This window comes from Fistularia commersonii, chromosome 15 (genome assembly GCF_037954325.1).
Source record: "Fistularia commersonii isolate RoL2024-O1a breed Wild chromosome 15, RoL_Fcom_v1.0, whole genome shotgun sequence".
Taxonomy (NCBI): Eukaryota; Metazoa; Chordata; class Actinopteri; order Syngnathiformes; family Fistulariidae; genus Fistularia; species Fistularia commersonii.
Window position 1 is genome coordinate 9,580,001 of NC_141298.1, and position 27,457 is coordinate 9,607,457.

Below are 27,457 nucleotides of genomic sequence, written 5' to 3' on the forward strand. Positions count from 1 at the left end.
CCCAAGTACCTGAAATCCTCCAGCTTCTTGATCTCCACTCCCTGTAGCCTCACCGTTCCACCCGAGTTCCTCTCATTCACACACATATATTCTGTCTTGCTGCGACTAACCTTCATTCCTCTCCTTTCCAGAGCATACTTCCACCTCTCTAGATTTTCCTCTACCTGTTCTCTGCTCTCGCTGCAAATCTCAATGTCATCTGCAAAGATCATGGTCCATGGAGATTCCTGTCTAACCTCATCTATCAGCCTGTCCATCACCACTGCCAACAAGAAGGGGCTCAGAGCTGATCCTTGATGGAATCCCACCTTCACCTTGAACTTCTCTGTTACCCCTACAGTACACCGTACCACTGTCTCACAGCTAGCATACATGTCCTGCACCAGTCTAACATACTTCTCTGCCACTCCAGACTTCCTCATACGATACCATAGTTCCTCTCTAGAAACCCTGTCATATGCTTTTTCTAGGTCTACAAAAAATAAAATAAAATAAAATAAAATAAAATAAAATAAAATAAAATAAAATAAAATAAAATAAAATAAAATTATATAAAATAAGATAAATTTGGGGTGTCCATCAGGGACAGTATCTGGTACCCTCTATCTTTTCACTTCCTGCTCTCAAAAAGCAAGGTTACACTAAAATGTAGTTCTGAAGAACTGAAGAGGCCTCTCGGATGAGGGGTTAAACGTCTTCAAGTGAAGAAATTCAAGTCCAGTTGCCGAGACAAGAAGATTTTGAAAAGAATATCGTGACGTGATGTGGAATAGAACGACACGGCGTGAATAAAGATGACCGTCTGGCGCTCACCTTCCCAGGGGGATGGCTAGGTAGAAGACAGAGAGCATCATGGTGCGGCTGTTGTTGGTGAAGAGGTCGCCGATGATGGTCGGGGAGATGGAGGAGTAGCTGGATTCGCCGATGCCGACCAGACCTCTGGAGAGCACGAACAGCCAGTAGTACTGTGGAGAGACAGACACGTCAGGAATGTACGAGGCAGGGAGGCGGAAGAACAATCATGGCTTCAAACTTCATCCCCTTCCCGGCGGATGAAAAAAAAATCGGGGCGTGTGTTTTTTTTCACAGCCTTCGATGGGCACCTGCGTGGGCAGCTGGGTTGTACACCGTTACCACGGCAACCACTACTCGCAGACCCCCCGGGGTCCGTTAGGGGATACAGCGGCAGACGAAGATGTTTGTTTTGCTCTCCTCTCTGGAACGGAGGCGCAGAGGCGCCTTTTCAAATATCACTCTAGTTACATTTATTAAACTGATCACCCGTATTTTCTATACAGTCTATATTGAAATAATATATACACACACACACACACACACACACACACACATACACACATCTATGCACACACACAAAGATGAACAGGAGGATGTGCAAGTGTGTCTATGTGTGTGTGTGTGCATGCATGTGTGTGTGTGTAAGTGTCACTCCCAGGTTCAAAGACATTTTTTAAATGTGTAGCTTTTTTCATCAAACTTGATGCCCATTTGTCTGAAAAATGTGTATCATTTGTGTTTGTATACATATATATATATATATATATATATATATAAAAGACATATAGACAATATAGGACATATACGCAAATAAGACATATAGACATACTTTACTATAAAATTATATTGGACATACTGTTTTTTTAAACTGATTGCCTGTCTTTTTTGTTTGCCTATATTAAAATTATTGTAAATTATAAAAAAACATAGAATACTTATAATGATTATATATATAATAATATATATATATATACACGCACACACATATATATGTATATATATAAGAAATTCATACATATATATGTATATGTGTGTATATACATATACATATATAACATACACTAATATATGTACAAACACAAATTATACACATTTTTCAGGCAAACGGGCAGCAAATTTGATGGAAAAAGCTACACATTATAAAAATGTCCTTGAATCTGGGAGCGACACAGGCACACACACGCATGCATGCACACACACACACACACACACACACACACAGACACACATGCACGCCCTCCTGTGATTTATGCGCTTGGGTTATCAGTGTGGTCAGGGTACTTTGAGATGAAAAAAAATTAAGCTCAGAATGAATCATCCCGTCTTTACCGGCTTGAAGATGATCTCCCCCGCGGAGGAACGTACCAAGAAGTAGGTCATGACACAGTCAGGCGGGGCGGCCCATGTCGGGCACTCAACATCAGGGAGGGCAATAATCATAAAACAGGCATCTTTGTTTTGCTTTCTTTACAATCCTGTGATAAAGTCCACTTCTTTAATGACCTGACCTTAATGTTACCACGGGGTAGGAATCGTGTGCAACTGAAGGCACATTCTTTGAATGTGGTGTCACAAACCACAGTGTCATAAACACTTAGCTTAGCTTGTTGTTTTCCTGTTAGTCAGGCCACCAAGCCTCTGATGTGACTGATACACACACACAAACACACACGCAAGCACGCATGCACACACACACACATCACTAAAACCTGCTCATAACATAAAAATACTCCTCTTTCCAGCATCTTCTGAAGTTAGATGCTAATAAATGGATTATTAGCTTGTTCATAGCTTATTATATGATAATTATAATTATATGAGGCAGAAAGTATAAATGAAATGTATGGAATTTTAATCTGAAAGCTCTCATTTTATGACTAATTAATTATTAAGTATATAACATTATAACAGGAGGCCTGCCTTGCTTAAATGTCTACAAGGTTTGACGTGAAACCCACAACAATAAATTTTAAGATCGAGAAATGTTTTGTTGCTACATCATAAAACCTGGTATAAATCACAATAAATGCTTTATTTAAATGTCTATTATTATTATTATTTAAAAAGCGTCTTTGAGTGTCATGAAAAGCGCTATAAAAATCCCATGTATTATTATTATTATTATTATTTATTAAATAATGAAAAAAAAACACATGTAATAATGTAATAAATGTGTAATAACACTGTACTGTCCACATTATGATACGATGCTGATCCTATGGTTTTGTTTTGTTTTTTTTTTCAATTCCTGGCTTCCTACGAGCATCTGTGAGGAGGAGGAGGAGGAGGAGGAGGAGGAAGAGAGAAGTGGAGGGGGTTCTGTAACAAGTGTATCATTTCATTTCGCCAGTCCTAACCTAAGCATATCCAGATAATGACATAATAATGAGGTCGCCCATGGATACGATATCCCAGACACTAATGGAACAGTGTGGCGGGAGCGCCGGTGTCATTCACACCTCTTTGCCGATGAAGGAGCTCGACAGGGTGACAATGGACCAGAAGAAAATGCCACAGCTCAGGATGACCTTTCTGTTGAAGCGGTCGCCAAGGTAACCGAAGATGGGCGCCGCCACCATGAAACTGCAGATGAAGACTGTGGGAGAGAGAGAGAGAGAGAGGAATTAATCATTAACATTTCTGTCAGAAATGCCATCAGACAGCGCCACGTATATATTTATGCCTTTTCAATTTTTCCACGTAACCATGGAAACGTCTCTTTTCTGCCCCCTTTTGAGTGTTGCGTTCTTTGAGGAACCGAACGTTTCATCTATCCCATTTTTTTTAGTCGTGTCAGTCTGGGCAGGCGTGATACCGAGGTGCCGTGGCGAAGGAATGCCAGAGGGGGCCGCCGCCGCCGCCACCGCCATTGGACAAACCAATGGGGACTCCAATGGGACTCCAATTAGGACTCCGTCAGACGCCAGGGGTCAACAAACACCTTGGAACACGTTCCTCAGAGGAGATGATGGTGAAGATGAAGATGATGTTGACGATTTGCAGAAAAATTAAGCGACGAGAGGTAGAAAAGGATGGATGTTTTTCAGGAGCCAATCACTGACTGACATCGGGCCGGAGGCGGGGTTTAACATGGGTCGATCACCTGTCAATCACAGGCCCGACCACTCACAGCTAAGGGTATTAGTGAACCTACAGATGGATTTTTGGACCATGTGTGTGCTTGTGTGTGTCTACACGAGAACCTTCAAGACTTAAGATCAAAACGCTCTCGCTGTGAAAAACAAAAACAAACAAACGCTAGCTCGAGCTTCCCCGATCAGCCCGCTCCTGGTGTGCAACAGCGCCAACTAGTGGTCAAGGCATGTAACTGCACCCCGATTCACCTTCATGAGATGTTTTTGGATTGTTCTCGCTGGGTTGGAGAACCCGGAGAACACAAAAAGCGTTCTAGTTCCGCCATATATAATTCCTCTGCTTAATTTCCCCTGCAAGAGAATTTGTGTCACAGCGAGACACTCACAAGCGGGTTTAAGTGCTTGCTAATTGTTCCGACCGCCAACCGGACGGCCGGGACCGGGTTCCGCAGGGTTGTAATGAATATTTATGACGGAACGCCTGAATCTTTAATTTTACGTCTCTAAAAGATAGAGGTCGCAGGATGTTGCTCTCTGCTAGCGACGGGAAGCAGGGAGTGTTTTGACACCCCGTCACCATGGTGTGTGTTACTTTGTGTGTGTGTTGATGGGACGTTACATAAGACAGGCGGCTCCCGTCCCGACGGATGGACGGATGGGATCAGGAACAGATTATAAACATAACTATGTTGGCGTCCACGTGATGTGCTGATTTATATCCATAGTTTATGACAACAGGAGAAAAGTAGTTTAAAAAAACCCTATTGTTACTATAATAATGAATGTGTTATTTTTTTGTTTAAATTACTTAATGTAAAGTGTAATTTGTGTTATCGTGGAGTAATTAGCTAATACCATTCAGGGTTTTTGCGTGCAGTGGGATTTTCTTATCCCCTCATTGCAGGTAATGAGTCTCCACTTGCTATGTAGCCAACCAGATACAAACACACAAACACACACACACACGTGCACACACACACTGCTCAACTCTCCTCCTCTTCAGCTTCCATCAAAGTATTTATGTGGCTAAGTGCTAAATGAGCTCCGTGCAGGTCCGGCTCTCTGAAGAGCATTAGGTTGGGAACACACACACACACACACATACACACACACACACACACGTACTGCAGCTCTTCGTCTGCAAAGCTCTCTGAGCACCAGCTGTTCCGCACGTGTGTTTTAAAAAAGGCCTGAGATCGCCACTTGAAACCGCATCCCATTCGTCCGGCAGCCATGTTTGTAGTCCTCAGCTGGATTTAATGGTAATTACATAATTTTGCTGATAAGGCATGTGTTTTTGTTTCTTCTTTCTTTTCCTACGGCTCATTATCATCCCTCCGCAGCGTCAGCCCGCCGCCTTTCGTCGTAAGCGTTCGCTCTTATGCTATGCCACTATACCGCGTTCCCATGCCAACCACGTAGGGTCAGGGGTTTCGTTCGCCCACACATGTAGCTTGTTATTTCAAGAATAAACAGCTGCTCCGTCCAAAGCGTCTCTTTGTGTCTATCATTAAATTCCCGCTAATCAGCGCTGGAACTGATAATCTCGCCCTAATCCGCAGAATGTAAAGGGATTAGGGTGTTTTTAGATTTGCCACTGTTGACGCGGCAACTCGCCGTCAAAACAGCGGCGGGGGAAATAACGCACGTCTCCAGGCAGTTTCAGACATCCCTGACGGATGACGCACTTATAGACATTCAACATGAGTGTTTTACAGCGTTCATAAGTACAGACTCCATGACGTCTGCTGTCGTTCAGTGTGTGTGTGTAATACTAGCTAATTGTGTAATACTTGCAGCATTAGCTCAGAAATGCTCATCAGCCGACCTCAGTCTGTTGCTAATTTTTTCATGATACGTCCTCATACCGCAGGACGCCATCGCTAAGCTACTGTTTGCTCGGGGCACGACAGCCCAAGAGAATAAATGCGCTCCGTCTGGTTCGATGGGTTGCAGTAGGGGACACCTGACAATTAAAAGAAATCGGCCTTTGCACGGAAGCCTCACAGAGGAAATGGCAAAGTCCGCATTCTGTATTCATGTAGTACAAGTTCCTGAAGAACAAGTGGAGGTGTTTGATGGACGCGCGGGTAAGCGGCCCTTGAAAGGGAAATATGCATAAAATCCTGTTGGGCCGTACGAACGGCATTCCCGCCCTTGTCTCCGTGTCGACAAAAAAAAGAAAAATGCAGCGTGCACGCACACATGCACAGTTAGCCCGGTTACACCTCGGCATTTCCATTTCCACGCAATACCCATCGCATTTCCATCTGACTGATGCAGTGAACCCCTTCATTAAGCTGGTTTGAGGGCACGACAACCAAGACACTTAATGATATAGAAGATAGAATAATATAGAATAAAATATATACGATAAAGACTTTCCAGCAGCTGTCAATCTGTTTTTCTGGACATGCTATGCGTTAGTATTACAAATTATACCAGCGCGTTAAGATCCAAAATAGTCGCCCCCGCGTCCAGTTGCCCCTTCACCAATATGAAATGACAAAGCGATGGTGCGACTGGCACAAGTGTGTCAAGCAGGGGGCAGCCATCTTGGATTTTACTGCTTTGATTGGGGTTTTTTTGCGAACAGTAGTGCGCAGTAGGTCCGAAATGAGCAGAATGGAGTAGAAAGTTGTTATGCAACGTCTTCATCTGAGAACGTCGTGTTGCAGGAGGTGAAGAATGCTTGCATGTTTGTTTTTTAATCGTGTTTACCGAAACAATAGTATCGGAGCGTGTCACAGATTAGCCACTATCAAGTCGCCGCTTGGTTACGGAGCACTCGAGAGAAACGCAAACAAATGTGTCGGTATCAGTCTCAGCCTGACTTCCTGCCTTTATGGCGAGGGCGAAGTGACCCCCCCACCACCACCTCCCACATGTAAAAAAAAAATGGATTCTAATCTCAAGCAGGTCTCCCACGGGCGGGGGTGCAGGTAAACCTGTTCTGGTGCGACTTCGAATTCCAAATAAGATGTTGCGCATATTTCTCACCCTCTCACGAGAGCAGCTGTGTCCATCAGAGAGAAATGGCGGCGTGAGGCCACGGCGACGGCGGCATCTCGTCGGGAAAGAACAGGAAGCGGGGGTTAAAAGCATACAGCTCGAAATGTTTAGTTTTTCTAGAGATGGTAATCATTTTCATCCTCTGTCATGTTCGGTTCGCCTACCCCTCCAACCCGCCCTCGCCCCGGGGGACAAATAAATTCCCTTATCTTATCTTTACTAATGGCAACTGCGTGGCCTGTGTTTCTCTAAAACAGGGGGGTGGGGGGGTGGGGGGGCAGCTACGAGGGGTGATACGCAGTGATATGGATGCTTCACATCGGAATCCAGAAAAACCTTTGAACGGTAATGCGTTGTAGCGTTATCGCGAGTGTTACCGTTTGAAAATAAATAAAAAATTTACGCTTTATTTTGACAATTTATTTTATAAAGCCCTCATTGGAAAAATGGTCGGGTCACCTGCCGATCTTTGGACAGTCACACCCAATTTATATCTAAAGCATAATAATCGGTGATGTTACTCTAATAACACTGTAATAACATTGTAATAACGCCGTAATATCACTGTAATAAGGGGTTGCTGCAGTTCATTTGCTCCCTCCATTCAGAAGGTTGGCAGACCGTTTCCTGGTTCCTCATGTCTGCATGCCATAGTGTCCTAGGAACCACAATGAACCCCCAGTTTGCTCCCGACGGCGTGTGTGTGTGTGTGTGTGTGTGTGTATGAATGAATAAATGCTAACCAGTGTGAGGCGTTTTGAGACCGCAGGGTGCATTAGCGCTCCGTAAAAGTTGAAGACTATTTATCATATCACAGATACATCCGTCATAGTTAGTCCCTGTCTGAGAAAACACACACACACACACTTCCACCATACAGGAAAGCTTGGTAAACATTGAACCAGCGTTTTGATTGGCCAGCAGCGACAACAATACCTCTAAGGGATGACTCACCCCCCGTCTGATTCAACGGCAACGTGAATGGAGCACCGCAGAGATGATGCAGGCGCACGTATGTTGATATGAGTACATGCACGCATGTGTGTGTGTGTGTGTGTGTGTGTGTGTGTGTGTGTGTGTGTGTGTGTGTGTGTTTGTGTATGTGTGGGCGATTTCTATTCTCCCATCCTGTGCAGATGTGAGAGGGAAAAAAATATATATATAAATAAAAAATCACAATGGTTGGAAGCAGTGGGGTTCATGCTCACGTGCACGCTCTCTCCGAGGAGACTAATTTAGTTTGATTAAGATATCAAACTCCTCGAACCCTGCAAGTGAGGAGTGGCATTGTTCAGTTCATTTTTGAGTTTTTTTTTCTTGGATTGTGCACGGACGGAGGAACAGAGGCTGTTCGAGCAAACAAAGCCATATATATATATATATATATAATAAATTTATATATATGAGACCAGCTCCAGGTCTGATCCTGTTTACCGCCCTCCTGAGTCGGAGTGCGTTCACCCAGAACGGGATTTCCGACGGCGGGGGCGAGAGAATCGATGTGTGCAGCCGAGAGAGGAAGTTTGCCGGTGTATTTTTTTTCTCCTGCGCCCGGGGTCTCGGTTTTCGGGGTGCGGCCGTTTCGCCGCTCCCTCCTCCTCCTCCAGAGAGGGGTGATTGTGAGGACGCAATTTTAGACTTTCTTATCCATCGGGCGGCCCCACCCCCTTCTTATGGCGGGCTTTACATCCCCCCGCATTCCTCAAATATTCCGATTACCGCGAGGTTTTTTTCCTCCCCGTCAGGGGTCGAGTTACCCGACCGGCAGGAAAATCCCCCGCCGTCGGGTCACCGTGGCGGCGGCGGATCTCTGCTACCTGCCTGGGGACGGGAGCTGTAGCCAGAAAGAATTACACGCCAGGCTGGGAACTCTACCAGCACCTTCCACGTTATTGGGGCACTAAAACACACACACACACGCACTCTAACAGACAAGCTATAAATGATCTCCATGATGATTGGAAACAATGCAAATGAGCAAGCAGCAGCTTTATCTTTGACCTTGACTGGAGTGTGTGTGTGTGCGTGTGCGTGTGCGTGTGCGTGTGCATGTGTGTGTGTGTGTGTGTGTGTGTGTGTGTGTGCGTGATTGATCCGTCCATGCTCCTGGCGGCGTCAGACGATCAATAGATACGGGGATTTCGATAGAAACCGAATAAAATCACACTCAAGTGTCCTTTAAATTGTGATTGGCCAGACGCCCCCCCCCATAGGCGTTCCCATTGGTCCTCAGACAGGAAGTAAGACAGAGAGCGCCGCGCCAGTTACTGCCCGACAGCTGCTCTCCGCCGAGACATGGCCCATAAAAATTTCCTGATATAGAGACACACACACACACACACACACACACACACACGATGCGGACGCATCACCGGGTCAGCATTCTATTCTGGTCTCTGCAGGAGGCGGAGGAGCCGAACGCCATCGCCGTGTAATTATTTGGCTTCGGGGATCGATCGCTAGGGAGGAGGATTGGGCCGGCGGCTGGGGGGCCACAGGTGGCCGCCGGCTCCTTGCCCGCTCCTGCGACTGCTACGAGGCGGCGGGGTGGGGGGGCCAGAACAAGGCGACAACAGCTGCCAGACCGTTGAGAGAGGAGGGACGGCGGCGAGGGCCTGAGCAGCTGTGAGGGCTGGAAACAGCTGATCCAGCACACTCCACCCACGGGGAAGTAAATCAGCTACTTCCATTCACCGATTGATGATATATCATCAATTCACCGATTGATTATATTGATAGATCGTAATTCAGATCACAATCCCCTCCCTCGCTAAAAGCGGGTAAATTAGCACGCTGCTAAATCACGGCGGCAAGATGGTAACTCAGGCGAGGAATTTTATATGGAATATTTGCGGCGGGGTGCGCGGGCGTTAACGCGCTGAAATTATGGGATGTCTGCTCAACAACCCCTATCCGGGGAGCTCTGCTAGCGGAGCTCTTGCAGAGCACCTGTGACCTCATTCCTCAGCGCTCGCGCAAGCCGGCCGAATGTCAGACCTGACACCGCCGTGTCCAGAGCATCGTCGGTATATATATATATATATGTGTGTGTGTGTGTGTGTGTGTGTGAGGGCTGGTGTCGCGTTGCAGCAGAGGCGGGAAGCTTCACAACAAGCCACGGGTTGTTTGGAGGTCCAAATTAAGCCGCCTCCCTCTCTCTCTCTCTCTCTCTGACCCCAATATTTGTGCGTCGACGTCAAAGCAGAACGCCGCAATCGCCGCGCTGTCCTCCGTTACACCGGATAATTAACCCCATTTAGGTTTTTTTTTTTTTTTTTTTTTTCCTCTCCATACGCCTCGCGGCGCTTTTTAACACAACATCCGTGGAATTCTTCCACTCGTCGTTTCTCAGCCCCAAACAAAAAGCGGTTCAGGTAACGCCATCCAGGTGTGTGTGTCACTCAAGACGTCGCCGGAGGCCTGTCGGCCGGGGTGAGGCGACCCCTGCGTGCCGAGCTACGACGTCGCACCTCCACCTGACAGACGCCTTCTCCTCTTACGCATTCCTGGGTCGGACGCCGCAGGTAGCCGCTGGCGCTAACCGTTGTGCAAAAACTCACAACTCACTATATCCAATATGTCATACTCATTTTCACAAGAGACACATCAACATAATGGTTGCCCTCAAAGGGCCACATGTAACGGTAACAATAGAAATGTAACCAAATGTAATGTAAAATCAATGTAACTACTCATTCATGTTGAATAACTCTGAATTTATTTCTCATTCAAATCCAAATTTTACATTTGCATTTGCATAGATGTAACAAGATAATGTTTACTTGTTGCTCTGTTACAAAGCTAGCTTTCACTGCTGCAGTGTTTTTTGGATGCGGCTTTCCTGAACACATTCTGCTGCCATCGTAGTTGGGCTTTTAATATTTGGACAATTTGTTGTTTTTCTGAAAGGCTAACTTTGGCACGCTTAGCTCCGTGTTTGGTGTCGCTGACGTAAATCGTACTCTTTGACAACAGCGTCATAACACAAAAGACACACCCTATCTTTCTTGAAACAACCTTCCATCTACATCGACTTTTCTCTTCCTGGACATTTAGGGATCATTTTTTTATTTCTTAATTCCACATGTTGAGAATCGCATTGATGTAGATACACTGCAATCTAATGCATGCCGTCACTCTGTGTGTAACATGATCTGCATGAATTGTGGGAAATATAGTTTATAGTTAATGCATGTGTTCGACTATTCTAAGACAATCAGACCTTTTAAGACTTTCTCGCCACATAAAATGACGTGGCGAGCCACATTTGGCCCGCGGGCCTTGAGTTTGACACGTGCTCTAAACAACCAACCTCATACCGCGACCTGGAATGACCTCGGAGGGGCTTTTCAGAATATCCTTGCCGCCCTAATACGTCCGACGAAACTGTAGCGAACAGGATAAAATCTGCCTTTGCGCTATTTTTCCACAGGTTAAAGCGCCGTGACGTGCGATTGTGCGGTTTATGATCCGTCCGCCTGGGGGACACACACACACACACACACACACACACACACACACACACACATTAGTGGATGAAATAACACAGCTTGATTTTCATTTAAATCATCCGACGCGGCAGATTCTTTGACAGGAGGATTATTAACAGTGGCAGAGCCGGCGCTGCTGTAGGTTTCGGGGGGGGGGGGGGAGTTTCGGGGCGGCAGAAGGGGAAGGGGGGTCCCTCTCCAGCGCCAAGTCAAGTATTTTCCAAAAGCAAACAGACTGTCAGTAGACGTGTGGAGGGGGGTCATTCTAGAAGTTACAATCCAGAGGTGAAATATAGGCTCCGCCTCCAAACTTGTCTGCTCTCTCGCTTCACGCTTTGTTTTGAAAGGTGTGTGTGTGAGTGTGTGTGCGTGTCCCACTGTGAAACACCCACGTTGGCAGTTTGTGTGCAGGTCTGCAGGTGCTAACACACATTGCCCCCCCCCCGTTCCGGGGTCAAAGGTCAGGGGCGCAGAGGCCGGCCCGGACTTGTGCATACGGTCAACATTTATGAAACTTCCTCGGCCCTCATGACATCATCACCCCTCCAGTCCCCTTCACACCTTTGACCTCCCCCGCCGTTCCCATGGCAACCCGGGACGTCCAGCATTCCTCAGGTCGCTGCGAGGAAGAGGTCGGGGCCGAGCGGTGACAGGCCGGGACGGGCCAGACAACAGGCCTGCTTTCAGCTGCACAGATCACCGAAGGGGGGGGCGGGGGGGTCCACGAACAGCGTGCTGACGCGTGTGCCATCTGTGTGTATGTATGTGTGTGTGTGTGTGTGCGCGTGTGTGTAACCCATATAGAGAGCCAAGGCAAACAAAATTAAGAGTCAAACAAACAATCTTTGGCTGCTTCCTGCTGCGGACAGTGTTTCCACTGCTGGGGCGGGGTTGGGCCAAAAGCAAACAAAGAAACAGAAAATTAACAAATAAATTCATTTATGGTCTACGCCGCCTGGGTTGCAGGGAGAGAGGCGGGGTTCACTCCGGATCGGGCAACCACATAGGCTCATAGAGAGACATACAACCGTTCACTCATTCTCACATAATCTAGGGTCTCCGCTGAGCCTCCCGCGTGTGTTTGGTCCGTGGGAGGAACCCGGAGAACCCGGAGAACCCGGAGAACGTGGAGAACGTGTTTGCGTGGGGACCTTCTTGCTGTGAGGTGGAAGCTCCAACAGCTGCACCAACCCAACTAACTAACTAACTAAATAAATGAATAAATAAAGGGCGGATGAGGCTGTTTGCCCGAGACTAAAAATACCAGTTTATTTCCAGACGGGTCTAAACAGACGGTTTTCTGAAGTTCTACTTGTACTTCGACTGCCGCAGTAAAATAGAGGAAGCAGACGAGGGGGAAACATGGAAATACTACAACTTGTTTTTTCTGACGGATTATTTTTGTCCTCAACACGCCATCCACGCTCCCCCCGCGGCCGGAGCATCGGGCGGCGGTGGCGGCGGCGGCGGCGGCGGCAGAGGAGGAAACACAGGGCGGTATTCTTTCCCCTCGCACTCGGGGCCGACCCGCTGCCCCTCAATGGCGCTTTGTGCGCGAGCGTGCACGTGTGCGGGAGCCCGAGAACAAGACCCGCTCCTCCCCTAACAAGAGGCCTTTGCGAGGTAACCCCCCCAAAAAAAAGGTGGATTCATTGGGGTGTGTGTCCAGAGGAAACCCAGCCCTGGTCTGAGGTCCTCACACACACACACACACACACACACACACACACACACACACGTACACAGGCTCTCAGGAAGCAGCCCTGCCTCTGCCGGCTGTTCGGAAACGCCGCTCCTGTTGGGAACGTTACAAAAACAAGTTCCCTGGAATAACGGCGTTGGGGTCTTTTTCCACGCCGCTTTTTTTCCTGCAGGCCGCTCCTCATTGGCTGCACCGATACTGGTCAACTCTGAGTGCATCTGTGTGTGCGAGTGTGTGTGAGAAGAGTAAACGCGTGGGCTCCCTTAGGGTTCCTTAGTGTGTATCCTCTTGGCTGTGTGCGGCCCTGTGATTGACAGGTGACCTGTGCAGGTTAAGCCCCGCCCCCTTTCTCCTGTGTCATGATGACCGGCGTGGATAATGAATGAATGAATAAATAATGTGACCGCTGCAGCTGCAGATCTGCCCGCTGTAATGTCGCTGTCGCGACCGGTCGCTATGACGACCGCACGCTCCGCCAAAGTCTCCCGTCTGACCTTTCTCGGCGCTTTCTCATCCGGAGAAGCTCGCCGTCGCAATATTTTTAACAAACCCCGTCGGAGAATGGGCGGGGGCTGATGTGTCGACCATATTCGTTGGATCCAAAATAAACGCGCGCGCGGGAATCACGCGCACGCCGTCCCGACGGCCATGTGACGCGGCCAGACAACAGGGGGCCTGTGCTCTGCGGTCGCGGTCTCGCCTGCGAGAATCGGCGAGGATCTCATCTCAGAGCTATCGTACCGCTAACCGGGCTAATCGGGAGGGCGTCCCGTTCTCAGACTTCATTTCAAACGCCGATCTAATCCTAAGGTTAAAGGTCACCTACCTGTTGGCAACAAGCCGATCCCGCTGTCCGATACCTTGTAGTGCCACTGGATGTCACGAATCACACCTGAAAAGAAGAGGGGGGGGGCAAAAAAAAGGGTGTCAGCCATCTTTGATTTACAGACACATCAGATTTTAGATTTTTGAATGTGTGTGTTTGTGTGTGTGTGCGTGCCGATTTTGATGGCAAGGAGTGAACCAGAGCGCTGTGTGTGTGTGAAATTGTCGGTTCTTTGAAGACATCTCATTCCCGAGGCTGTGACCTGATGCGGGGGTGGGTTCACGTGCACGAACCGTGCACAAGTCTGGGAATTTCAGCGCTTGCCTCGTGCCAAAAGCTAGACCACCAAAGTGTGTGTGTGTGTGTGTGTGTGTGTGTGCCTCATGAAGGAAGAACCTCTTTGAACGCAACACTCACATTTTCTTTTTACATGTCATAAAAGGGAAGAAGAATCAACACAAATGAAATCCGGCTCTTGAAGGTTCAAAGTTACCCCTGGCGTCATACCTTGACAGCTCGGCCGCCATCTTTGAAAGTTCGGACCCATCCAGCACAACTTGACCTCTGAATCTAGCCTCTGCAGCTAGCCTCACCTGCTAGCCTCTGCAGCTAACATATTCAGCTTGCCTCGGCTGCTAGCCTCTGCAAGCTAACCTGTTCTGATAGCCTCAGCGGCTAGCCTCTGCAAGCTAACCTATTCCACCAGCTCCTGCAAGCTAACCTATTCCGCTAGCCTCACCTGCTAGCCTCTGCAGCTAACATATTCATCTTGCCTCAGCTGCTAGCCTCTGCAATCTAACCTATTCTGATAGCCTCAGCTGCTAGACTCTGCAGCTAGCCTCTGCAAGCTAACCGATTCCGCTAGCCTCAGCTGCTAGCCTCTGCAGCTAGCCTCTGCTGCTAATAACGGCGAATCCCGAGCACCACCGAGAGCGACGGCCCGCCACAACGAAGCGGCCCGTGAAAACAAAGCTGCTTGTAAAAAGTCAAGGAATCAGGTGGACCTGCACGCATGATCGGATCGGAGGAGTTAGGAGCAGATAATCTGATATGATCGCAAGGTTGGGGATTTTTGTGTGAACCGTCGACAAGCCACCACGTTCCTGTGGCTGAGGGGGCGGAGCCATTCCCGCGGTCACACCCAATGGCGCCCGGCTGAATTACCGCATTCTATTTTAATTGGAACGCCATTTTTTAAGAAGCGATCGTCCTGAGGCGCATTTCACCTCAAGCTGAGGGTTCTCTTCTTTTGTGGACATTTGTTTGTTCGTTCATTCGGTCAATCATTCATTCTCCATCCCCCTATCCTGCGCACAGGATCCTCACAGCTGCCACTGAGCAAGAAGTGGCGTCGCCAACGGATCACACCACCACATATAGAAAGATGCAGGGCCTTTACGCATAATTTGTAAATTTGTTAAAATTAAAAAAAAAAATCCTATTGGTGTTGAGATATAATTTTTAAACATGTAATAATTCATGTAATAAATATGATAAAGAACTGTAATAATAAAAATAATCATAAATAGCTGTTCTAATGCAGGATATAGCTAGTATAAATGTATGAAATTAAGCTGTAAACCTAAGCTAGTGTCCAGGTCCACTCAGCAGGGATTAAAGGTTTAGGCCGATTCAGAATATTTAATTTTACCCTGACGTCCCCCCTCTCCCTAGGCCAGTGAGAGATCAGAACAACACACACACACACACACACACACCGCAAAAATCACAGGCAACTGGTCGCCTTGAACACACATACGCAGGGATGGGGCCCGGCCGGCATCTTTGAGACTGACAGCGCAGCGCATAGATTTGACCGATTAGCCCGGAAAACACACACACACACACACACACACACACACTAGTGCACAAACACTAGAGGGGGGGGGTCTTGCAGCAGATGGTGGAGCGTCCCTCCTGGACAGTGCCACGCCCGTCTGCGGCCGCTGCGCGTTTCCTTGACAACAAATGGAAAAACTACGACTTCGGATGAGCGAAAAAGGTGAGGAGCCACCGTTTCAAACATCATTACCCACAGAGACGTTTGTCGCAACATTTGTCGCAATCAGCCGAAGTTTGCTTTGTTGCCGTGGATCCGGGCTCGGCGAGAGTTGTGTAACACACAATGCTAATCTGCTGCAGATTAGCGCGTCCGCGACCGGGCCTGCTCCGCTAACGGTGAAACCACCCCGTCCGGACGGGAGCGAGAAGGATGAGATAATGCAAGAAAAAAAAAAAAAAAAAGATGGATGGACGGTTGCCGTGGCGATACTGGCACGGGCACGTCGACAGATAAAGGTCAGCGAGACAACAGAGGGTCTAGATGGCGGGTGGCATCTAGCGTCTCTCTCGCCCTCGCGTCACAGAGCAGGGCGTTGCTAAAGTTCTCAGGTAATCACACGCCGCAGGATGGTTTGGACGCCACGGCAACTGTATAAGGTGAGCGTCTGCATGCATTCTTCAAAACATGGACGCCCGAAACCCGACAGTCATTGGAATGCATTTAATTGGTTTGGGTTGAGGAGCTTCCGGCGCGTGACTACAGGTAATAGACACGGCCGGAATGCGGATCGTCCTGAAGGCGCGCCGCCGGGACTCACGGGGGGGGGGGGAGTCACCCCGTCCGCATCCCTGACAAAAACAAAAACACAGCCGGCGATATTTGTTTGAATCAGCTGATCGGGGGGTGGGGGGGTTTTGCGGTGACGCCAGCTGCGGTTACCTCAGCGCAAAAACGACCAAACTGGAATGTCTCGGGAGCCGCGGAAGAGGTGGGTCAAAATGGAGACGAAGCCACGCCGTGTTTCGCTGACTCACGAGGGGAAAAACAAAACAAAAAAAAAACAAAACAAAAAAAAAAAAGGTTGCGTTGTCGTCTCCCCTCCGCCCCGTCGCCCCGCCGACCGCCCCGGCGTCCCCTCATCCCCACGCCAAAGGAGACGGGTCGTCGCCTGAAAGTAGGTCAAGCAGGAGAGGAGGGAAAAAGCGGCGGCACGCAGAAGGGTGCCGTGGATGTTGGATGGTGGAGCTCATGGGTCGAGTGACAATCCCCCCCCATGCACACACACACACACACACACACACACACACACACACACACACACACACACACACACACACACACACACACACTGTGTATGGGGGTACAGACTGTATAGCAGAGACACAAATCACATTCACTGGCCTGTTCGTTCTTAGAATGAGATAGGAAATGCAAAGTGAGTGTGTGTGTGTGTGTGTGTGTGTGTGTGTGTGTGCACGAATGTGCATTTTATTGTGTATTTTATAAGATGAACAGATAAGGTGAGCGCCACCCCTCCAAAAACAAAATCCAAACATATTTCAAAAAAACGCGGTTTTACCGCGTTGCGGTTGTGGCTTCTCTTAACCAATCGAGCGTCTCGGAGGCTCGTCGCCATGGAGACGGCCCGCTCCTCGGAGAGGATGCGGAGCGGGGACCCGGGATCTTGCGCTCCCGCGGCCGCTGACTGTTTGTTGTGATTACTGTCGATGGGACACATAAACAGGGCGGAGGTTTGGGCTCAGCCGGGCCTGCAGCCTACGGAGGGTCGGGGATTCCGGTTTTCCGTCTAAATATCACATGTGCATGCGTACATGTACGTGTACGTGCACACACTCGTCACCCCCAAGCTTTCTGCGATTTCTGCTCGAGCATCTGATCAAAAAAAAAAAAAAAAAAGTAAAACGAGGCCGGAGGATGGAAACCATTCCCTGCGGTGTGGCGGAGGCGAAACCGCGCCGCGCTGATGTGGCCAGCTCCTGCAAAGGGTGATCCCTTTTCAAGTATCAACACACACGCGCACACACACACACACACACACACACACACAGTATAAATAGTGTGGGAGAGAAAGGAGCAGGGAGGAGAAAGTGCATGTTTGGGGTTGGACTCGCAATCAGGCGACGGTGAGAACGGCGTGCAGAGGCAGACGGGAGTGGAGGGGAGGGGGGGGCGACCACAAAAATGCCCGACTGCGGCCGGTGGGCTCCTGACCGACTGCTCTCCTCCCTCGCCATGTGGCCGCGGCGGGGCGGGGAAGCCATTTTTTTTTTTTTTTTTTTTTTTTCCATTTTGCTTCCTTTTCCCCGCCACACAGAAGGGGGAAATGCGCTGCAGATGTCTGGGGAGACGGCGCCAGGACCGGTGAGCGGCGGGTTCAAGAGGTGGACATCCCGCCACCACCTCCATCAAGCACCTCCACCCACATGTGCACGTCTGCTTCGCCGTCAGCGGTGGACGTAACACACACACACACACACACACACACACACACACACACTCAAACGCAGACGCCATATTGGCTCGATGTCAGCCGCCGTCTGGCGTTATTTATGTTCTCTGCGCCCTCATTCGCTTTAGTGGCTCCATTAAGGTTTTTTGGGGGGGGTTTATTGATTTCAGGAGGAGCGGGACGAATTGACGTCGCTGCATAATTGCATAAATTAAGACAGCTTTAACCCGAGCCTTGATTAGCCGATTCCCCCGACTACTTCCTGCAACCTGCAAGAGTCATCCTGTAGTAATACCTTGATAATAGCATGACCGAGGAATGTAATAGCACGGTTATAAGACGATTGGAATGACAGATAAGATCACACTTAAATGAAACGTTCTTCCCTTTTCTCAGAAATGATGAGCGGTCACTTGACAGGCGTATCCATATCTAATCTGGGAGTCCGGCATCTAAAAATCCCGAGTCTACAGTTAATCCCGCGTGAACCCCCGCCGTCGGAATAATAAATACATCAAAAAATGTAAGTTCGAGTGTCTTTTTTTTTTTCTTGATGAGACTGTCGAGCGGAGGTCTCGGATCGCCGCGGTCACCGCTTTGATCGAAACGAACCAACGTTCATTCGCTAATCAAAGGCCTTGGATTCGACTGGAGGGCCGCGGCGCATTAGCTCCCGCCGCTACGCGCTAAATATTTGATCGGGCGTGGAGAATACGCGGTGGAGGAGGCGGGGGGGACTGAGCCTATAGCTCATCAATAATATATCCAGGAAGTAACCCGGCTATTCCTATGAGACGATGCATTAAGGGTATTGGTCGGAGGTGCAGTCGGGCGAAGCAAAGGTATTTGAGGGAAGACGTGACTTGAACGCGCCGCCGTCTCCCAGGGATACCGGGCGGCGGGGAACTTGAACTGTCAGGTCGGATTAGCAGTGCGGATCCAACATGTAAACACAAAAATTCAATATGAAGACTTGAATCAAATGAGGGACGTCCTCGTATGAGGACGATGAGTTGGATCATCTCTCAGGACTATACCAAGTGCTTTTTTTCTGGGATGGAGCTGCCCAGGGGCAGGATTTACGTCCCGACATTCTGCGGCTTTTTATCAAAACAAGAGGTGCTAACTAGCATAAACAAAAAACAAGTATGTTTTTGACTTGAATCAGATGGATTTGACCAGCTTTGCGCCGTATGGAACGTACGGACATCACCGGTGCGCAATTAGCATTGAAAGACCAGATTAGCATTGCTAGCTTCCTGGTTGAGCTTCAATGATGCACAGGAAGAAGCTGCGTCATTTGTGTTTTTTGCTTCCTTCATCTCTCTCTGATTCTTTATCCGTCAAACGGTCTAAAGCTCTCGGCTCTCCAGGCGCCGGTGAGGGTTCTAAATCCTCAGCTCCATTTTACTGTCAGAGCGCCGCCATCGCCGAGACAAACCCGTCGCCGGAACACAAAGAAACGGAGAATGCAGAGGAGGTACTTGACCCTGATGTCGACAAACAGCTCGGCGTTTACAACATTTGTTTTAAAAATAGTCAGGTTAAGACAGAACTTGGGTGGGGCCGCTTTACTGTCTGTCATCTTAACTTTCTGTTGCGTTTTTGGACAAAAAGAATGAATTCCTTGGATTCATTAAAATCCAATTCATATGATTATATAAATGAGTTATAATTTACATTAATTTTGGATTATTTTACATTTTATTTTATCTTATTTTACTTTTTTAAATCAAATTAATGCTTTTTATGAATATCTCATTTTTAGTCATTTCTTATTTTATTCTAATTCATCTTGCTTCATTGTTTTATTCAATTTAATCCTTTTAATTTATCTTGTTTTTTCATTATTTTACTTTATTTTCATGGGTCTTGTTGTATTTTGATCAATTAATGCGATTTAATGCAATTTTATTCAATAATTAATTTGTTGGTGTGTTATTGGATTTGATTTCACATTAGATCATACTTTCAAAAAAATATTTTTTTTCACAGTTAATACCGTGAAATTTCAGAAAACACGCCTGAGTGTAAAATGGAAGAGCCCCCATGATGTCCTCCGAACGCCCCACTTGGGATTAGTTGTGGGAGTGGGGGACGTTAATGTCTGCAACCACTTCTATCCCATAATAACCCCCGCTTGAGATTTCCAAAAGGCACAAACATGCATTTTCCATCAGCCGCTTTTGTGCCGGGGGCCTCCAATTGTACCTGTCATACATTCAGGAGACCTCAGGGATTTTTGTTTTGGTCGCAAACGTGACTTCACCCTGTCGCACACTCTGCACATGACGGTGGAAACCAATCTCAAAAAAAAGAAAAATGTAAAGGAAAAGAGATGAAGAAGAAAGTAAAGCTGCGTTGCCACAAACCCCCGCCCTCAGCGGCAGATTGATCCAAAATTACATAATGTTACAAATTCAGCGTTCTAAATAGGAGAGTCTTCTCAGAAGTGGGCAGAATACGCCTTTTAGCTTTTCAGGAACGGCGAGCACGCTGTAATAACGGTAGGCGGCGGTCCTGTCGACCTCACCGCCATAGAAGCCGAGAAAAGAAAAAAAAAATTGAGGGTAATGAGCGGGACAATTAGCCTGGACGCTACGTGAGCCGGGCTAATTAGGAGAAGAAAAAATAAAAAGGATAACGCATCCGCTGCTAAGTGTAATATCACCAAGCTGGATGTAACATTATGAGTAATATTAAAAATGGTGCTCCCTCCAAATGATGTATGGGGGGGGCAAAGGGGGGGGGGGGGGGGCACTCGTCCCGCGACCTTTTGACGACCTCGGCTAAAAAGAAAAAAAAAAAAAAAGAGGAAAATACAACCCGTAAATCAAAATTGATTCAGTGAAATGGGAAGAGATCGGTTTTTGGCCTCCGACTCACTGTCCGCAGGTTTGTGCGCGCGTGTGCGCGTGCGCGCACCTCTGACGAGATTACCGGTAAAGATGTGCGCTCGTGTCAGAGGTCGGCGTTCCCCTCCCACGGGCGCGCTAATGGAAAAGGCGCCCCCCCCCCCCCCCCCCCCCCCCCTCCATCCGTCCGCCAGATTTCTACAAATCAAATAAATTAAAAGAAACAAGCGCGCACACACATACACAAATATTGCGTAATCTCTGGTTGGATGTAAATGGGGGGGGATTAATTTTTTTTCCTGGCAAAGAACGGCCTGTCAAAGATAGAGCTGCCGTAAATAAACACTCCCGCCCTTTCCAAGGGCCAACGCTAATGCTAGTGAGCGCTAGCTGGTGAGCTAGCTCTCTTAGCCGCGCGGTCGGAAAAGTCGGATCCGCACGGTAACGGCGAATTTGATCGTGATCTTCACACCCGCACACATTAAGACACACACGAACACACTCGGCTTGTTTTTATCGTTTCACATGTCTTGCTGAGCGTGTGTGTGCGCATATGTGTGTATGTGTGTGTGTGAGGCTGCAGGGAAAAAAAAAAAAGGGGAAGCACGAAGACGGGCGGTGAAAAGGTCATCCGTCTGCATGGAAACAAAAAGAAAATATAATGTTAAAAAAAATGTTTTCTTCCTCTTCCTTCTCTGTTTTTTGGTTTCCCTCCCCGGCCGGTGGGCCTTGAAGGAACGCCGCGTTTTTTTGTTTTTTTTTTCCCTGGCATTTACAGCTCCGATGGAACAGCACGCAGGGAGTGGGAGATTTTTTTTCCAATCATTTTTTTTTTTTCATTTATTTTCGTAAAGGAGGGATGATCTGTTGTTTGACAGCGCGTCAGACACGGCGAGGAACCCCCCCCCCCGGGGCAATCGGGCCGGAGGAGATGAAGTTCAGCGGGTAAACTCTGGTGTCGGCTCAGATAAGACAGCAGAGAGAAATGGGCCGCTGCGATCACTCAGACGGAAGGGCGGAGCTGAGAATTGATTTTAAACGACCTTAATCGACAAGAAACGACCTGACAATCTATTTCTGAATAAGCGCCTTTTCAGGAAATTAAAAAAAAAAAAAACATCAAAATCAGAAAATTTAGAAAATAGATCCAGAGAGGTAAAGGAAGGAAAAGATCCAGTTGAAACTATTTTGAAAATAAACTAAAAAAAAAAAATTTTTCTCCCCCTCGCCAATATCAACCCGCTGGAATTAACAATTACATTAAAAAAAATAAAAATTAGGAAAGTGATCTGAATGTCAATTAAAAATGAAACAAAATGGATTCAAAATCTTGCATTTGAAGATGACAAATGTTTTAATGTCGGATAATAAATAAATAAATAAATAAATAAATAAATAAATAAATAAATGTTGTAAAATCAACCTGATAAAACAGTATTCATTCCTTGGAAGAAAAATAATCTTAAAGTTACCTGAAAATTTTTTTTTTTTTTAATCGGTCATAATATTTCAGATAAAAATTAGAAAAAAAAAATGTAAAATTGAGGGGGGGGGATAGTTGAAAATTAGCGGGGGAAAAAATCCCGCCTCAAGCTGACTGTTTATCTCGTTGCCGTAATCCCAAAGCAAACTGCAGGTTTGAACAGGAAATGCGCAACCCCTGCATCCTCCTATTGGCAAAAACTCCACTGAGGGCGAAGGGGGAGTTGTGGGGGGGTCGGAGGGGGGGTAATTATCATGCTGCTACTTCTGCCGTGTCAAAAGGTCAAGAGGCAACTTGAGCAACCGCGGCGACGTGTTCGCCCATCGGCCCGCGAGATAACAAACATGTCGGAGCGGATTAGCAGCCGATACTGGAAACGGACAAAAACGGAGAAGTGATGAAGGGGTATTTGTCCTAGGGGTAAAAATACACCCCCGATTCAAAACACACACACACACACACAATGCAACAGGAATAATGTCTGTGCTGGCGGAGGAAAGAGCCGGATCTAATTCGGATGCTTGCTATTAAGGCTGAGCGGCGGCAGGAAGTAGAAATAAAAGAGATGAAATGAAGGGGGGGGGGGGCTTCCGTGTGAACCCAGTTGATGGAGAGACCCCCCCCCGCCCCCCTTCATGCTCCACACCCCTCTCCGGTATCTGCTGGAAAGGGTTGAAACGCCTAGCCGGACAAAAAAAGACGCGGCGGGGGCGGCGGCGGCGGCGGCGAGGGAGCCGAGGCGAGGCCGATCCAATTCCGGCTCGGAAGTTAAAAGCGCAGCGATAAAAGAGTCGGCGGCGCCCGCGATGCCCACGTCTTGGCGCTGATGGAGGGGGGCTTTCAATGAAAAAAATATATTAAAAAGCCCTAAAAGATGACGAATGAAATGACCTAACGGTGTAGCTAAGAGGGTCGGGGTCAAGGGGAGAGGGGCGGGGTCAAGAGCTTCCCCGGGTTCTCATTGGATTCCAAGAAAGGAGATTTTGAGGGAAAAAATCTCGCCGTCTGTGCTTCGCTTCCGGCAGACATGGAAGTGAAAGCTGCATTTTTAGCGCCGCCGCCACCCGCTGATGGTAAGAGCGCAAACAGACAGGAAATTGCGAATGAGACAGGAAGTCCTGGGCGTAGAAACCGGACCGAACCACTGAAGCGGGATAAAATCACGCTTTTTATCGCTGTTTTTCAAATAACTTCTCATTGCAAACTGGCAAACAAAATTTCAAAATGAAAGTGCATTTTTTAACGGCGAAATAGACATAATTAAGACGTCGGTCCGGGTTGTCGGACGTGATCGGTAGCCGCGCCTCCCGCGACTGCGTGACAAAGATCCCCTCCCTCCGGCTATAAGAGGATTATTTCCACGCGGTCATCTCCGTCTCTGGGCCAAGATGGCAGGAGTTTCGTTTGCGGGTCTTTGGGGGCGGAGGGCGCCACCGTTAGGGGAGCATTTGTGGGCGACAGCTTGGCTCAGAAATCGCTAATCTGCGCCCGGTAGGTGCGCCGGATTAGGCCGCAAATTATCCCGTCAGGGGGGCGTCTAGGGTTAGCGAGACGGCGAACTGGCAGAGCAAATAAGTTTAAGTGCTGAGTGTCTGCCGCAGATTCAGAAAAACTCTTAAGCCCGTCTTTCTTATAAGCCGCAGAGGAGCGTCTGCCGACGGCGGGTTTCGGGGGCTCGGAGGCTCCGCAAATTGAATTTTAAAAACGTGTCGGACGTCTGAAACTCAGCGCCGGCGTGAGCTTTTTATAATAAAATTATAGCTGCTCCAGGCCCCGGCGCTCACCCGGGGCCGGAGCATCCAAGTGGATTACACACTCAGAGCCCCATCATCTACCTGCACACGCGCAAGAACATCTAGACGTGCCGTAAAAAACTGTAAAAAGTAGATATATGTCTTTATAAGGCGTGTGTGTGACAGGGTGAATGGCTAAAACATAAAGCACCTGCCGGCAACTTCACCCATCCTCGTCCTGGATTTAGACACAGCCGATGCTGAAGCTGCAGTTTGTGTGTATTGCTGTTGCACACATGTGTGTATTAGTGTGTGTGTGTGTGTGTGTGTGTGTGTGTGTGGCCGCAGCTCTGACGCTGCTGTTGCCTGGCCCGGTGAGGTTCTCCCTTCATTGTGTGTGGAACGCCCCCCCCTTCCCATCTGGAGTGGTCTCTCCCTCTGTCCTCAGCCACAATGCCTCACTGATGCACACACACACACACACACACACACACACACACACACACACACACTACAGTAAGGGCTGTCAGTACAAAGACCTTTTGACGTCCGGGTGGTTCTTGGTTGTTGTTGGTGGTGGTGCCATATTGCTGCGTCCCGACCCCCCCAGCCCGCCTCCTCCCTCTGCAGCAGTCACCCCTCCGATTAATGGCAGGGCAAAGCGTTTGTGACGTGTGTGTGTGTGTGTGTGTGTGTGTGTGGCCTGGTTAATTGACATTAAGATCTATGATGAAAGCAAGAGGGGGCGAGAAAGAATGTACAGTAAGGTGGAGAAGACAAGATGAACTTTTTCTGCTTCCACGTGTTTCACCTCAGCAGGAGCCTGACCGCCATTTCAGCTCACTAGACGTGTTTTTTTATTTTTTTATTTATATTGTATTTCATATTTATATCTATATTCATATTCATATTTATATTTATATTAATATTTATATTTATATCATTTAACATTTATGGCTACTATTTGAGGAAGATCATGAGAGGGAATATTTATAAACATTTTAAATTATTTAAATAAAATCAACGAATTAATTAATGAATTATTTAAAAAAATATATAATTTTTTGTGTTTGTTTTGGGGAGTTATCGAATGTCATAATATTCCTGAGCGGATGAGAGGGTGAATGATTGCATCCATCTTTGTGTCGTGTGGATGAGAGGATGAAGAGTTGAATGAATGAATGAATGAATGAATGAATGAATGAATGAATGAATGAATGAACGCACATTCCCGCCGTGCCTTGCGTGGCATCAAAATCGCATCACGCAGCATCGCGTCCCGTCTACAGAAACTACAGATGCAGCCTTTCGCGACTGCTGCAATGTAGCTTTCACAGTGTGTGTGTGTGTGCGTGTGCGTGTGTGTGTGTGGGGGGGGGGGGGGGGGGTCCGCGCTCCGGACCACGTGGTTGCGCAAATGAAGACGAGGAGGTGCAGCAACACGTTCTTGGCGTGGTTGCGGTCCTGTGCACCTTTGCAAAGAGCCGTGCGTGGAAGGGGTCACGATATCCTCCTCCACGTCCGCACCGACGTGGAATCGGATCTATTGATCTATCTGTCGAGCGATCGATCGATCGATCGATCCATACACTGGTCGATCCTCGGGGGCGCGCCTTCCGATAACTCGTATCCGCGCGCGTCCACGAGGGGGAGATGCGGGGCGGCACGCGTGTCGGATCCCCCGCACCGTCCGAGCGCACCGCAACGAGATCTTCTCCAGTTTTGGTTTTTAATCTTCATTTTTTTTAACCCTTTCAGTTCGGATTAAATAATCCGAACCGGAACCGGGTCGGGATGAGGTTCTGGGAGGTTAATAACCGCAAAGGCCGTGCGTGCGTGCGTGTGCGTGTGCGTGATAATAATAAAAGCATCTAAGTGGTGTATGTGTGTGTGTGTGTTGGGGGGGGGGGGGGTTAAGACGCGCATCGTCTTAATCCAGCTAATTCAAACCGGGTTTAAATCTGAGTGGTTTACTTACGCATCTATCCTCATATATTTAAACATTTTTCTTTTTTAATAAAAAAACACATTTCCAGCGATACGAGCTCCTCTAAGCGGAACACACACTCTTTAATTGATCGATCAGCAATTATCAGCTCCTTGTGTCAATCGCCTGATTAAATCAGCACCCGGAAAAAAAAACAAATAAAACACACACCCGCTCCCATTGTTCCCAGTTAAAGACATATGTGTGTGTGTGTGTGTGTGTGTCCTACCGTTGACGGTGTATCTGTCCATGTAGTTGAGGACGTTTCCGAAGCTGAGGATCCCGGCGGCGGCGGCCGGTGAGCGGCACTTGAGCAGCGCGGCTTGGAATTTGCGTCCCGGTTTGCAGGGGCGGAGGTCCGGCGGGCCGCCCTTCGCCGCCGCGGGGCTCACACTACCGGACAGCGTCCGCACCTCGTCCGGTACCGCGCCGGTGCTTCCGCCGCCGCCGCCGCCGCCACCGCCGCTGCAGCCTTCTATCTCGCATCCGTCGCTCTCCACGCACATCTCCACGAGTGGAAGATCCAGCGCCCACGGGAAGGTGTGTGTGATTTAAAAAAAAAAAAAAAAAAAAAAGAAGAAGTAGTTGGAGTGGGGAATCGAACCTGCAGCGGCTTCAGTGCTGCTGTGGACGCTCAGACGCGGCTCGTCTCAGACTCATGCTCTTGCGGTGTGTGCGTGTATGTATGTGTGTATGCGTGTGTGTGTGTGTATGTGTATGCGTGTGTGTGAGAAGCTCTCCGCCGCCGCTCCGATCCTTTACATGTTGAGGTTTTTTTTCGCTTCTTTGGGGGGCGTAACCCGCCTGTCACAGCTCCTCCTCCTCTTCTTCCATCTCTTCTTCCATCTCTTCTTCCACCTCTTCTTCCTCCTCTTCTTCCTCTTCACCTCTTCCACCTTCCTTCTCCTCTTCCTCTTCATCCACCTCTTCCTCCTCCTCCTCTTCTTTAGAATAGTCGCACCTGATCCTGCAGCAGAAATTAGTCATTATAAAATACTTTTTAATTGTAATAATTATGCTAAAAAAACAACCACAACAATAAAAAAATAACGAAAATGATGAGGGGAATAATAAGATTATCATAAAAGTAATTAAATGAACATGAATAATAATGATAACAATTCTGGTAAATGTCCTCAGTTCCTTTGTTGGTTCCACCTGTTTTCTCCTCACCTGTGTGGGGTTCTCAAAAATCAAAACAACTAATAATGATAACATAAAAGAAT

General features: G+C 48.0%; 1 protein-coding gene across 2 annotated transcripts in view; it reads right to left on the reverse strand.

The window, feature by feature from the left end:
• spns2 (SPNS lysolipid transporter 2, sphingosine-1-phosphate) overlaps positions 1 to 26,961 on the reverse strand; it is a 44,465-nt gene extending 17,504 nt beyond the window's left edge. For both annotated transcript variants that reach the window (XM_086160901.1, XM_086160900.1), the window contains exons 1-4: positions 26,461 to 26,961; positions 13,921 to 13,986; positions 3,255 to 3,391; positions 814 to 965 (exon numbers count right to left, since the gene is read on the reverse strand). In XM_086160901.1, the coding sequence (XP_086017027.1) occupies positions 814 to 965; positions 3,255 to 3,391; positions 13,921 to 13,986; positions 26,461 to 26,737 (632 nt within the window). In that variant the 5' untranslated portion in view covers positions 26,738 to 26,961. The remainder of the gene's footprint in view (positions 1 to 813; positions 966 to 3,254; positions 3,392 to 13,920; positions 13,987 to 26,460) is intronic.
• Positions 26,962 to 27,457: the final 496 nt, after the last annotated feature.